This window comes from Hylobates moloch, unplaced genomic scaffold (genome assembly GCF_009828535.3).
Source record: "Hylobates moloch isolate HMO894 unplaced genomic scaffold, HMol_V3 SCAFFOLD_13, whole genome shotgun sequence".
NCBI classification, from domain to species: Eukaryota; Metazoa; Chordata; class Mammalia; order Primates; family Hylobatidae; genus Hylobates; species Hylobates moloch.
Window position 1 is genome coordinate 99,855,346 of NW_026652288.1, and position 15,568 is coordinate 99,870,913.

At 35.8% G+C, this 15,568-nt stretch overlaps 1 protein-coding gene across 1 annotated transcript in view; it reads left to right on the forward strand.

Annotated features, from left to right (window-relative positions):
• The window catches only part of CLDN16 (claudin 16), a 90,639-nt gene extending 76,740 nt beyond the window's left edge, over positions 1-13,899 (forward strand). Inside the window, exons 3-6 of the mRNA XM_032171906.3 lie at positions 2,618-2,720; positions 6,360-6,524; positions 9,890-10,081; positions 11,686-13,899. Of these exons, the coding sequence (XP_032027797.2) occupies positions 2,618-2,720; positions 6,360-6,524; positions 9,890-10,081; positions 11,686-11,819 (594 nt within the window). The 3' untranslated portion in view covers positions 11,820-13,899. The remainder of the gene's footprint in view (positions 1-2,617; positions 2,721-6,359; positions 6,525-9,889; positions 10,082-11,685) is intronic.
• The last annotated feature ends 1,669 nt before the right edge of the window (positions 13,900-15,568 follow it).

The window sequence follows — 15,568 nt, forward strand, 5'->3', positions numbered from 1 at the left end:
TGAACTGCACCTGAGAGGGATCTAGGTTGCATGCTCCTTGTAAGCACCTAATGCCTGATGATCTGAGCTGGAACAGTTTCATCCAAGAGAATCCCCAACCCCCTACCCACTGGTTCCATGGAAAAATTGTCTTGCATGAAACCCGTCCCTGGTGCCAAAAAGGTTGAGGACCACTGGTATAGAACACTAGAACTTATTCCTCTTATCTAGCTGCAATTTTGTATCTCTTAACAAATCTCTCCTTGCTCCCTGGCCCCTACCCTTCCCAGCCTTCAGTATCCTCTGTCTTACTTTTTACCTCCTGTTTTGTTTTTTTTGTTTTTTTTTTTTCTGTTTGTTTGTTTAGACGGAATCTTGCTCTGTCGCCAGGCTGCAGTGCAGTGGCGCGATCTCGGCTCACTGCAACATCCAGCTCCCTGGTTCAAGCGATGCTCCTGCCTCAGCCTCCCGAGTGGCTGGGATTACGGGCGCGCACCACCACGCTTAGCTAATTTTTGTATTTTTAGTAGAGACGGGGTTTCACCATGTTAGCCAGGATGATCCCGATCTCCTGACCTTGTGATCCATCCGCCTTAGCCTCCCAAAGTGCTGGGATTACAGGCGTGAGCCACCGCGCCCGGCCGAGATCAACTTTTTATAGCTTCCATATATGAATAAATGTTTATGTAATGTTTAACTTTCTATTCCTGGCTTATTTTATTTAACATTGTGTCCTTCAGTTCCATCCATGCTGACTTGAATAAAAGAATTTCATTTTTTAAATTGCTAAATAGTACTCCATTGTGTATATATACCATACTGTATTTATCCATTGCTCTGTTGTTGGATATCTAGGTTGATTCCATGTCTTGGCTATTGTGAATAGTGCCACAAAGAGCATGGAGGTGCACACATACTGATTTCCTTTCCTTTGAATAAGTGCCCAGTGGTGAGATTTGTTGGATCATAAAGAATGGGTTTTAAATACACTGCAATGCTTAGGAGCACACCCACACACTGCTGTGTTTGAGTCCTGTCTCCTCCATTAACTATGCTTTCTTGGGGTTATCACTTAACTTTCCTGTGCCCCAATTTCCTCATTCGTAAAATGGATGATAAATAATATCTCTTAAGGTCCCTTAAGAAATAAGAAAAATAATAATATGCTAAATAGTAACTGCTTTATGGTATAGACTGTACTGAATAATTATTACCAATTGTAAGTATTTTACATATAGAGCAGTAATAGAGGTAAAACATTCAGAATTGCAATGAAGTTGCAAGCAGTAGAATTTTATTTGGCACATAACACGGCGTCAAAAAATAGCATGGGGCAGAGAGTTTCTTTTTTTTTTACACCCAGGTGATTGCAGGGCCGACTCGTGCAACGCCTCCGGTTCACCCATTCTCTACCTCACCTCTCGATACGTGGTCTCGATCTCCTGACCTCGTGATCCGCCCGCCTCGGCCTCCCAAAGTGCTGGGATTACAAGCGTGAGCCACCGTGCCCGGCCAGAGAGTTTCATAGTGCATGTATTCCTGAATATTATTTTATTTTCCAAATCAAAGTGTTTTTATGTTTTTTTTTTTTCTCTCCACAGCAATTTAACCCCCTTCCTTTGCATTCCTCATCCCACCCTGCTCTGTTATTTATTCTTTCTTGGGGAAAAAATTAAGTTTTTATTTTCCAAGATAATTCATAGTTAAACTTTACTAAACTATTCCCAGATACACATGGTAATTTGAATCCATAACCGAGTCAGAGGAAACAATTGTATTAGCTCTGTTCCATATGCGTGAGCTCTATCAAGAACACCTGAAACTATTTTCTGTTGGCATGTTTATGATTCTGAGAAATCTATTGTGACTTACAGTTTGTTGATAAAGCATGAGAAGGTTCAGGGAACTGGTACCTTTTAGCTCTAAGTGGATTCTTAGAGTCATCTGCCCATCATTTCCAAGTAAAAATGGTTTACAGTTGTCAAGTTGTACAAAATTAATGCTCAATTTGCTTACATCCATTACATAGCTTAAGCATTTATAATGCATCATTGGAGCAACAAATAAGACTTGGGGCCTTTATATATTTTATTTGTTGGCATCTTTTCATTTATTGGTTTTCTTTGCTGATTACATTTATAAACTTCATATATAAAGATAATATTTTTCTTCATGGAACTCAGTATTTGTGATAAAGAAACAATATATATTTTTAATAGACTCAAGGTGTCAACAGTTATCATCTATTGTTATATGGTTTTTTTTTTTTTTTTTGGTGAGTAAATGTCAGCACAGAGACATGAAATGATGTTTTTCCATAACCATAACTCAATGGTGGAAGCAGCCATAGCTATTTAAATATATTTAGTTCTATTTTTATCTCTTCTAGACATGACTTATTTCCCTACCCCCACCCTACATGAGGAAGTGGATTCATTTCCTGGCCCAGAAAGCTTCAACTGTCAGTGCTTAAGGGAAAATAGTCTAATATGCATTGTTTGTTGTAAATGAAATTCTGATTATGCGTGTAACCTCTTACTTTGCTATCAAACACAACCACCAACTTCTCTTTTTGATCAAGGGGAACTGAACTGTGCCTGCATGAATTGTTTCACACAGTGTCTTCTCTGACATCTAGGTGAGCACAAAATGCCGAGGCCTCTGGTGGGAATGTGTCACAAATGCTTTTGATGGGATTCGCACCTGTGATGAGTACGATTCCATACTTGCGGAACATCCCTGTACGTACGCCTTAGATCTCACTGCATGCCAGGAAGGGAAAGGGACAGAAAACTGACTTCAGGTTTCCATTTTGTGCTTTGTTTTCTATTGTACTGTATTAAGGCTCGGTCCAGTTTGAAATGGTTAGAAATTGAGCTCATCTCGGAAATGTGAATTGAAATATATACTTCAGCACATTTTCTCTTTTCTCTATATTTGTAAATTCCTTGAGGGAAAAATATTATCTTATTCATCTCTGCTGTCCCTCAAAGGCCAGGCATAGTGCTTCATACGCAGTAGGCTTACAGTAAATGGTTTTTTAATCGAAATGAATTCTTTGGGGTGCTGTAGTTTCATTATTAGATTGGACAGGTTAAGTGGAAAGCATTTCAGAGATGTTTTAAGCTATGACTTAGTTCAAATAGAAAGTTTACAGTTATTGCAATTGAAGGTTTGCTAAGAAAGAGAGAGTGGCAGAGGCGGAAAGAGGTAGACAGCCTGAGAGAGAGACATAGACTATGGGGATCAGTGGAAGAAAAAACCAACACGTGACACACCGTTACAGGCAATATTAAAGCTGACTCCCTTATCTTCCTTACTTTTAGCTTTAAATTATAGTAAAAGCCAGGTGCAGTGGCTCATACTTGTAATCCTAGCACTTTGGGAGGCCGAGGCGGGTGCATCACTTGAGGTCAGGGGTTCGAAACCAGCCTGGCCAACATGGTGAAACCCCATCCCTAATAAAATTACCAAAAAAAGTTAGCTCGTCATGGTGGTGGGAGCCTGTAGTTCCAGCTAGTCGGGAGACTGAGGCAGGAGAATCACTTGAACCCGGAAGGCAGAGGTGACAGTGAGCCGAGACTGCACCACTGTACTCCAGCCTGGGAGACAGAGCAAGACTCCATCTCAAAAATAAAATAATAAATAAATAAATTATAGTTACATGTTAGCAGAGCCCATGTTGCTATGAATAAAGAAATCTCTTAAATTTAAAAATCTTATTGTTGATTCTCTCAATCCTTCTCCACAGTGTTTATTTGTTTATTTATAAGAACATTGAACCCTGCTAAGAAACATCTGTTCTGTTATGAAAGCAAAGAGGTTTTAGTCTCTTTCAAAGCAAATGATGGGTGATGGCACCATAAAGCAACTTCTTTACTCAAGATAAATAAAAAATTAAACCCTTGGAATGTGACTTTTCCCCTGAACCTCTATTTTAGTCCAGAGGAAAGCACTTAAAAACGGCAGCACTCTAAAATTCTTCATCTGCTATTTAAAAGTTGGGTGCCTGGAACATTTTTTAAAACATAGTTCATAAGGCCTTTGTTTTATTTTTGTTAAAAAGGATTTTCTTAATTCTTTTTCTTTTCCCCTCTCTGTGCTAACCTAGTTCTACCTACAAAGAAACACTATTTGCTGAATAGGAATGGACATTTAGTCTATTCTAAAAATTCATTAAAATGGATTTTAATTGATAAGCTGATAAGAAAATGAAAAATTAAATATTTCACTCTTTTAAATACTGTTATATACATTCATGCAAGAAGAAAATATAATCACTCATAAGCTCACTACATAGAGAAAACCACTGTTTACATTTAATATATTCCTTTTTCATCTTTGACCTGTGTTATCACATTTTTCCCTTTTTTAACCTATTACTTTCAAATAATACACTAAAGACCCATTATTTTTCTTTAAAAAATCCTATCATGTTTAAAGACAGCAGAGATAAAAATGTACTCTAGGAAAATGACATATCTATACCCTCTTGGTTAGGATGTTACGTATGAGGAAGTAGGATTTTATTTTTACTTTTTGCTATCTTTCATACAACTACAATTAGATAACTCTTCCCACTGGGTGTTTAATCCAGACAAATATGTTTTTCATGGCTCCAGTTGATATAGATAATTTGAGTCCCCACAAATCAGCATATTAACACCATTCTGGCAGTCAAATCTCACATGATGCCAGAAAAAGAAATTTCTCACTGGCCAGCATGACCTATCTGCTTTCAGAACTCCCCTCCCGGAGCCAGGCTGGCCATGGGGTCCCTGGTCCACCCCATAGGCTCTTCAGAGACCCTACATGTAGGATAGGAGTTGGAGAGTTCCAAATGGAAGAAGGTTTAGGCCCACGAGAGTTTGAATGAGTTCAGACCACCCTATCCTGGTGGTGTATAGCTGGTCCCAGGTAGTCCTAGGTTTCAAAAGGGTACTTGGAAAATTTCAAGGGAGGTCATCCAAAGAACAAGAACCTTTTGGCTTAGGGCCCTGAGTAGCAGGCCTACTTGTACGTGCTATTTAGTGATCAAGAAGAGACCTTGAAATAGTGGTACTATCTAATAAGTTACCTATTTTTATCTTTCCTAAATTTTGAGAAAAACAAGTCTTAGATTTGGAACATTTAAACTTTCTGAAATAATGCTAAATTTTGAGATCTGATGAATTGCGTTTTAGAGACAAATATTCATATATATTAAGATAATTACAGATAGTATGTTTACCTACTAATGAGGTAAGGGCTGAGTTTATGCATTGATTTTCTCTCTCAGATGAGTCATAATATTTTTATTTTAAGTTAAGGAATATTGGCTGCATTTTTGCAAGCAACATATTTCCAAATAAGCCCTAAGGTTACCTACCATTGGATAAAAATTACTTAAAATACAAGGAAACCCCAGATCAATATGAAGATAAAACATAATTGCTGTACCATAAAAGGAATAAATTTTATTACTGTTATCCATCAGCCAGCTAGAACAGTAATAGTTCTGATTTCAGTTAATTAGTCTTCTATTTGAGATCTGATTTCCCTAAGTTGAGCTCAGCATAACTATAACTCAGAGTTCTGGAGGCTTTCACAGTTGAAGATGCTTCTACTGCAGAAGATGATTGCTACTATTCCACTTTCATCTTCCTGATCTTTTCTTTCCTGGACTGTCTACCATATATTCTTATTGTCTGTAGCTTTAAAATATGGTCATTTGACAATGCAAGATTGAAGGCTTAATATGTAATATTGGCCAAAAAGGGTCATGATTTAAATAGCTGAAAGAGAAAATGATCTAATTTCCAGAAATTACCTTCTACTTAATAGCACAAACTAACTCTCCTTCTTCTAAAGCTCTCCTTACGGCTTCTTCTATCCTGAACTGGCAAAAAGAAATCTTGAAATGTTTTCCTCTTCTTCCCTGTGTCAAATTTTAGCCAATTATTATTTTTTAATAAAATTTTAAGCAATTAAAGTGATTATTTATTTATTCAATATTTATTAAGAAATTTTTGTAGGACAGATATGTTACCTTCGATTCGACAATCGGCTACGATATTTGTGAATGAGACATTTTCCAGGGCAGCAGGCAAAAAGGAAAACATTTCTTTAGTCTCCACTATCTACCAGGATGCTCTCTGCTAGTATACCAACAACAAAACTAAGTAGTGAACTGTGGTGAAACAAGCAATAATGTGAATCATCTCGTATTTTTTAGTTTTATGAAAACATTAGGGGTACTCATGTTCAAGTTCATACAAAGTCTGACTTTTACCAGCGGGGTGTGTGAATGTTACCTACTTGTCTGGTTTTTTTGCTATGTCTGTGAGTTAATATGGTTCCTTCCTCTGACGCTGCTTTAACCATATGCCCTGGTCTTCCAGTGAAGCTGGTGGTAACTCGAGCGTTGATGATTACTGCAGATATTCTAGCTGGGTTTGGATTTCTCACCCTGCTCCTTGGTCTTCACTGCGTGAAATTCCTCCCTGATGAGCCGTACATTAAAGTCCGCATCTGCTTTGTTGCTGGAACCACATTACTAATAGCAGGTACTGGTCTGGCTGGACTAGCAACAGGGGTAGGGAGACTCTGCTAAAGACTTGAGGTGAAGGAGAGTGTTGTGCTGAAGCTGCTCATTTTTGGACTATATGTGGCTTCCTTTTCTAGATTGAAAAACTAAAGGTCACATCTACCAGCCCTGCTTACTTTAGCTTTGAAGTCAGGTAATTAGTCTTTTGTTAATATCTCAGAACAAAATATGAAGCTCTCAGGCCGGGTGTGGTGGCTCATGCCTATAATCCCAGCACTTTGGGAGGCCAAGGCAGGCAGATCACTTGAGGCCAGGAGTTCGAAACCAGCTGGCCATCATGGTGAAACCCCATCTCCACAAAAAATACAAATCCAGGCATGGTGGTGCATGCCTGTAGTTCCAGCTACTCGGGGGGCTGAGGCAGGAGAATCGCTTGAACCCAGGAGGTGGAGGTTGCATTGAGCAGAGATCACACCACTGCACTACAGCCTGGGCAACAGAGCAAGATTCCGTCTCAGGGAAAAAAAAAGAAAGAAAGAAAAAAAAAGCGATGTTTTAGCCATTTAAAAAGTTACATAACTTCAATTTTTAAAATAACTTATCTTGTGATTATTACTAAAGTTAAAATCCTAAAGTAAGCCTCAAACTTTACCTCCTTACCTGTACCCACCACCACCAACTCCACCAATTCTTTTTAACAATAAACTAACAATTGTGCCAAGTCCTATGTTAAGCTTGTCCCATGTGCTAACCCATTTATTCATAAATGTAACAATAAACAGATCATATTGTTATCCCCACTTAAGACCCAGATAAAGAATTGAAGTTCTGAAGACTAGTCAAGCATATTTATTAGTCAAGCTTGACTAATAAACAACGCATCAAAAAGCACTTTAAGTAGTATTTATTAGTGAGACAGCAAAATGATACTTCATTCAGGTCTGTCTTCAACTTCAAAGCTTAGTCCTCTTCTTTTACAACATAATGTCTTCTTCTTGTCTGTTAGCAGGAAAAATCTTGTCTGCTAACAAAGTGGATATAAGTGGGAGCCTGACCAGGCCGTGTGGGGTAGTAAATCGGTATGGAGTTTGGAACTAAAAACACTTGGAGATATGTATGTGTGATATCTTCACCCATGTCTCTGTTTCCTGATCTGCAAAGGAGCATGAAGCTAAGGTAGTAACATGTGGCCTTAATTGCTATGGTGAAGATGCAATGTGGTCACAGCAAACTCTTAGCTGACTGCCTAAACCTTTATATGCTCGGAACTTGGGCCTCCCTGATTTTTGACACAGAAATGTTAAGTCAACTTCCTAATAATCCTCAGATTGTATTATAAAGTTGCAAAAATTTAGAATTCTTCCCCTCTGTAAGTCATTTATTTCATTATCCCACCTACTGACAGCATAGAACTTTTTAATATACAATGTATTTCATTTTACAGATTTAAATATTATTTAATCTAATTATTTACAGTTATACAATATTGTTCCAGAATATTTTTGAGGCATCACCAGTAAATAACCCATCTTACGTAAAACAACAAAACAAATAATATTTAAAAAATAAGTCACTGAAGAAAATCCTGATAGGAATGACTGAAGAAATAACTAAATTGAAAGACAAACATGTCCTAAGCTTTGGAAACATTATTTGGAATTAGTGTGCTATAAAATTTATTTTTTAAAGTCTATAATCTGTTTTGAAGTTTTAGAAAAGGAATTTCTAACTGAAAACTGCAGATAATGGAATTATAGCAACGCTATCGCAATATATACTGCGTTTTCTAAAGGTTATGTGTTTATTATCTGGCTTTTTTTTTTTTTTTCGAGACGGAGTCTCGCTCTGTAGCCCAGGCTGGAGTGCAGTGGCGCAATCTCGGCTCACTGCAAGCTCCACCTCCTGGGTTCACGCCATTCTCCTGTCTCAGCCTCTTGAGTAGCTGGGACTACAGGCGCCCGCCACCACGCCCGGCTACTTTTTGTATTTTTAGTAGAGATGGGGTTTCACCATGTTGGCCAGGATGGTCTCGATCTCTTGACCCCGTGATCCTCCCGCCTCGGCCTCCCAAAGTGCTGGGATTAGGCGTGAGCCACAGTGCCCGGCCTATCTGGTCCTTCTTAAAGTTCTTACGTTAAACAATTAGGAGAAGAATACAGTTAAATAGTGATTTAGATATCACAGACTCTCTAGGGCAAAAAATGTAAAATTTTTTGGAGACTACATATTTTATTTAATTTTTTAGGTTTGGGAAAGACAAATATTTATCTCATTAGACAGTAAAACAACTCTGGAAAGTAATCTGAAGAGATTCTTTGTGAACACATGCATCTAATTTAGCACAGAGCAGCAGAACTTTGAAATGAAGGAAAAGCAGGATCCAGTTGTTTGGGTGTTGGTGGGCAAGATCTTGATCTTAGCACTAATGTTGATACAGCTTCAGGATATCAGTAAGCATATATTTAGAAGTAAATAACTGAAAACCCAACTCAAGCAGACTTAGACAACATATAGATTACCGATTTCTTCTAATTGCCTTCTGCTAGGCATCGAGCGTGTGGAGACTACATGTTTTAAAAATACTCTCTTAATGCAGTGTTTTGTCCTCCAACTCACCACATTTCTTCATTGCATCTAGGCTTCAACATGCAATTTATACTTTTAAAATAACAGGACTCTAGTGGCGTCATTTAAACCAGTTAATTGTCAGAAAGGCTAATCTGTGGAGATGTATTTGAAGGGAATAACATTTTTTGGTCCATTCTTATATGGTGCGGGGGTAGTAGATAAAGATTTATTTGAAAATAAAAATATTTTTTACTTCAATTATTTGTGTTTGACCTCAAGACACTGAAATCAGTGACTTAAAAACAGTTTTCACATGGGTGCTGATTACGTAGCTGGCATAGCTTCAAAAGGGGGTACAGGGAGCATTACTCATAATGATATTTACTCACAATTTAAAAATCATTATGGAATGAACATATGCTCTATGTTGTTTGTGTTAGACTACATTCTTTTTCTGTTTTTTTGGTTTTGTTTTAGTATTTTCCTCTATACAATACTAACATGGCATTGGTAAGACAGGAAAATCAAAGAAAGCCATAACGATGAATTTCGATTTACACAAACAGATGAGCACTGCATTATTTCATTTTTGTATTTTCTTTATGTATAAACTGAGATAAAATTTTAAAAAGATACAAGATGGAAGGCAAAAGGAAGAGACAGAAGAAGTATCCAAAGTTTGGGTCGCCCATGAATCCATGTTACTGTTTTTACCTCTCTGAATAATGCCAGCCATTTTGGGTATAAAGCAGGTATTTTTGGATTTAAATTCAGAAAATGTCCCCTATTATTTGTCGCATCCTCCCTTTCTTTCAGGCACCCCAGGAATCATTGGTTCTGTGTGGTATGCTGTTGATGTCTATGTGGAACGTTCTACTTTGGTTTTGCACAATATATTTCTTGGTATCCAATATAAATTTGGTTGGTCCTGTTGGCTCGGAATGGCTGGGTCTCTGGGTTGCTTTTTGGCTGGAGCTGTTCTCACCTGCTGCATATATCTTTTCAAAGGTAAGAATAAAATAAAATAGCAAACTTCCTTGCCTCCACTCTCATTTTTCCCAATCCAGTGGAAACAAATTTCACAAGAAAAAAAAATGCTACTTATTTGAATTCCTACCTATTACCATGAAAAATTCCAATTGTTCAAGGGCAACTGAATTGTAATACTCAAACGTTATTACCCAGTTAGTGCTATATTAATTGAAAAAATCCACAACTACAAGCATGTCCAATATTCAAATGTATAATAGTTATCTTGATGCATTACAATTATACATATATACATATATACACATATATATACATACTGTATATATACCCATGTATATATGTATACATACTATGTATATATACACGTATACACGTACGTATATGTATATATACATATACGTATACGTATATGTATAATTGTAATACATCAAAATAACTATTATACATTTGAATATTGGACATAGTTGTGGTTGTGGATTTTTTCAATTAATATAACACTAACTTGGTAATAATATTTGAGTATTACAATTCATTTGTCCTTGAACAATTGGAATTTTTAATGGTAATTGGAATTTTTAATGGTAACAGGTAGGAATATATATATGTATATGTATGTATATACATGTATGTATATGTATGTATATACACACATGTATATGTATATGTATGTATATGCACACATGTATATGTATATGTATGTATATACACACACGTATATGTATGTATATACACACATGTATATGTATGTATATACACGTATATGTATATGTATGTATATACACACGTATATGTATGCATATATACACACATCTATATGTATGCATATATACACACGTATATGTATGCATATATACACACATGTGTATGTATATGTATATGTATGTGTATACACACGTATATGTATGTGTATGTATGCATGTATATGTATGTGTATATATGCATGTATATGCGTACATATATACACACATGTATATGTATGTATACACACATGTATATGTATATGTATGTATACACACATGTATATGTATATTAGAATTATACATATATGTGTATATATGTATATATACAATTATACCTTTATAATTGTAGGCATATATGTAGATATACATATAATCGTAATACATTAAAATAACTATTATACATTTGAATATTTGACATGGTTGTAGTTGTGAATTTTCTATATATGCATGTATATATGTATATATATTTTGATGTATTACAATTATACATACATATGTATCTTCACCCACTCAACTAAATGTATATTTAGTGTTAAACGGAGAAGTGGACTAAGATCCAGCCAAATATTTCTTTTTAAAGAATTTAATGTGTTATGTTGGGTTTCTAAAAATACCACCTAAAAAACTAAGGGAATACCTCTCCTGATGAAGAAAAAAAAAAAAAAAAAACAGGAAATCTACTTGCCTGAATTTTAAACCTAAAAGTAACTTTCAGAATGAAAATCTTGGATTGTGTTCTAGGATTCTTCTTAGAGTTCCAAAATGATACCTTCTTTGACTATCTATATTCTTGCTCCTTTTGAGGAAGAACATATAAAATGGTGTTTTATAATTTTCCCAAGTTCACTGAGTCCTACTTATTTTTATATCTCTTTCAAACAGATGTTGGACCTGAGAGAAACTATCCTTATTCCTTGAGGAAAGCCTATTCAACCGCGGGTGTTTCCATGGCCAAGTCATACTCAGCCGCTCGCACAGAGACGGCCAAAATGTATGCTGTAGACACAAGGGTGTAAAATGCACATCTCAGTGTGTGCTTGCATATGATTTAATCAATCAATATGGTTACATTGATAAAGTAGTAAGTCAATCCAGGAACAGTTATTTAGAATTCATATTGAATTAAATTAATTGCTAGCTTAATCAAAATGTTCGATTCTCCTATACTTTTTCTATTACTCTCATATTTTTCTCTCATTCTCTCTGCTAACCTTCTTCCTTATGCACACACTTTCCCTATGTTTTAAGATAAGTCTGCTAGGATATAGAAATGTTTGTTTGTGATTTCTATATAGCTATTAGAGATTATGACATAGTAATATTAAAATGAAATGATACTTAAACAGGAAGCAATTTCAAAAGAGGCCAGGAACCCTAATCTTTAAAAAGATGGACAAACTTACTTTTCTCCCTGGCTTTTGGTTCACTTTTTGTACTTTTAACAAGTGGGTGAATTATTTGATAATTTTGAGAAGTTTATTCTTTTAAATTCAAACTAGTCTATCAATGCCTACCATTACTCTGATTGTATTAAAACAGAAAAAGGAAATAACAACTTCGCATAGCAGCCACTGGTGAGAGTTAAAGACAAGAGCTGCCCCTCGCCCCCAAATGTCAAAGGCAAATGCTAAATTGATACTGGAGCTCATGGTGACTTTCTACCTCACTAACAACATAAGGGATCTGTGTATTATTTCACCACTATTCTAGCTTTGCTGATATATTGCCAGATGATTAGACTACAGAATAGCTCGACCAGAGAATTTACTCATTTATCGATTAAACATCCAAATACTATTGCAATGTACTATGTTAGAATTCACCAATTCAAGTGCCCGCACACCACTGAATCATCAGCACCAAACAAAATATTAGACATATGGCCAAATTCAACAAATATATGTTGATTTAAATAAATAAAGGTTCACGACTTTACTAAAAAAGTCAATGTTGCGGCTGGGCACGGTAGCTGGCGCCTGTAATCCCCGCACTTTGGGAGGCCAAGGCGGGTGGATCACGAGGTCAAGAGACCCAGACCATCCTGGCTAACACGGTGAAACCCCGTCTCTACTAAAAATACAAAAATTAGCCGGGCGTGGTGGCGGCGCCTGTAATCCCAGCTACTCGGGAGGCTGACGCAGGAGAATTGTTTGAACCTGGGAGGTGGAGGTTGCAGTGAGCGGAGATCGCACCATTGCACTCCAGCCTGGCAACAGAGTGAGACTCCATCTCAAAAAACAAAAATAAATAAATAAACTAATTAATTAATTAATATTCCTCATAAAATGTGGGTTTGGGGGAAAATATAGAATTACATATACATTTAAAGAAGTCGCTAATGAAATTTCATTCATATTCATAACGTAATCATCTTGAATTTTTTTAATTGTAGCATTCTTAAAAATGTTTGTAAAATTTAATCTCCAGCTTTCTAATTACTTGTCATTCACATTAATAACATTAGTACCCTTACGGTACCCTTGCAATACCTGAAAAGAATATCAACTCACCCAGAAAAAAAAGAAATTAAGTTGTGAATTTCTAAAGACCTTGAAATAAGTGTTTCAAATTTAAAGAACAAAGAATGATGTGAAAATGAGATTCTGATTCCTACTACATGAATTAACGTTTCGAGATTGCTGTTTATGACTTCCCACAGTATCTTTAACAGTATTCTATGAAGCAGTTCCAATCTAGTTGGAGAATTAACAGCAATTGATTTAACTATCTCATTTTTATTAACTGTGTTATTGACATTAAAAATATTTGTAAATCATACTCACTAGTTATTTGGTCATTATTCTATGCATTTTAAAATTAATTTGTGTTGTTCCCCTCAATATTTGTTTTTAACATCTATTCCCATTTTTATTTTATACTCTATTGTCTGTCATGCTTTATATATTCCAATAAGTCTCTTGAAATCCTTGTGGGGAAAGGCAGGACAAAAATCATTAGTTAATTAGATTTTAAAAATGTAATTTTTTCATTTTAAGTATTTTGTTTGTATAAGAAAATATTTCAGAGAACCATGATGATAATGGATATGTGTGACTGTTTTGAATTTTTTTCTCAATTAAAACATTTTGTATGTAATGGGAGGAATGTCAAGATTTGTCTTTTTAATTTATTTGAAACATTCATTTCTAATTCATTGTAATGCAATGACGCTTCCCAAAATAAAGCGTAAAGAAGACTATGCTTTGTATGGCAACTAGTGAACAACAAAACAAATATGAAATGATGAAGCTGCAATAATTGACAGGTTGTGATGTAACATGGCAAGAAAGAAAAAAAGACATAATCCAAAAGCATATACAAGTAAGATTATTAGATTGAAACATTAAAATAGCTCACTAAATACTGGGTACTACTATTTAGGCCTGCCTTTTAATTGCAATATAAGAAAAGAAAAAATTTTTAAAATTGGGCAATGCTATTTATCCACCCCTTCATTAACTACTTTCTTTGTAAGATCAAATTTTTAAATTAAAATTAGCCTTTCATTAATATAAAATCTGTACATGTGCATTGTAAAATCTTTGTGTAAAAAACACAAAGATTCAAAAATATATCTTATTTAAATACCAAGGCAATATTACCACCATATTCTCTCTACCCGGGACATCACTACTCCTAAAATTTTATTGAATCTCAACACAGCTTCCCAGATATTCTCCATTTATGCACATACCCATAAAGACATTCATATAAATATGTATCTCCTTTTTGAAGAGATCATTTCATATGTTGCTTTATATTTACTTTTTTTCTTATTTAACTACCTCTGATTTACGGTAGCAATACATTTCATATTTAATACCTGGTCTATGTTTAAATTTCCTCAAACATTTTTTATTTATTTATTTATTTATTTATTTATTATACTTTAGGTTTTAGGGTACATGTGCACAATGTGCAGGTTTGTTACATATGTATCCATGTGCCATGTTGATTTCCTGCACCCATTAACTCGTCATTTAGCATTAGGTATATCTCCTAATGCTGTCCCTCCCCCCTCCCCCCACCCCACAACAGTCCCCAGAGTGTGATGTTCCCCTTCCTGTGTCCATGAGTTCTCATTGTTCAATTCCCACCTATGAGTGAGAACATGCGGTGTTTGGTTTTTTGTCCTTGCGATAGTTTACTGAGAATGATGTTTTCCAGTTTCATCCATGTCCCTACAAAGGACACGAACTCATCATTTTTTATGGCTGCATAGTATTCCATGGTGTATATGTGCCACATTTTCTTAATCCAGTCTATTGTTGTTGGACATTTGGGTTGGTTCCAAGTCTTTGCTATTGTGAATAGTGCCGCAATAAACATACGTGTGCATGTGTCTTTATAGCAGCATGATTTATAGACCTTTGGGTATATACCCAGTAATGGGATGGCTGGGTCAAATGGTATTTCTAGTTCTAGATCCCCGAGGAATCGCCACACTGACTTCCACAATGGTTGAACTAGTTTACAGTCCCACCAACAGTGTAAAAGTGTTCCTATTTCTCCACATCTTCTCCAGCACCTGTTGTTTCCTGCTTTTTTAATGATGGCCATTCTAACTGGTGTGAGATGGTATCTCACTGTGGTTTTGATTTGCATTTCTCTGATGGCCAGTGATGATGAGCATTTCTTCATGTGTTTTTTGGCTGCATAAATGTCTTCTTTTGAGAAGTGTCTGTTCATGTCCTTTGCCCACTTTTTGATGGGGTTGTTTATTTTTTCCTTGTAAATTTGTTTGAGTTCATTGTAGATTCTGGAT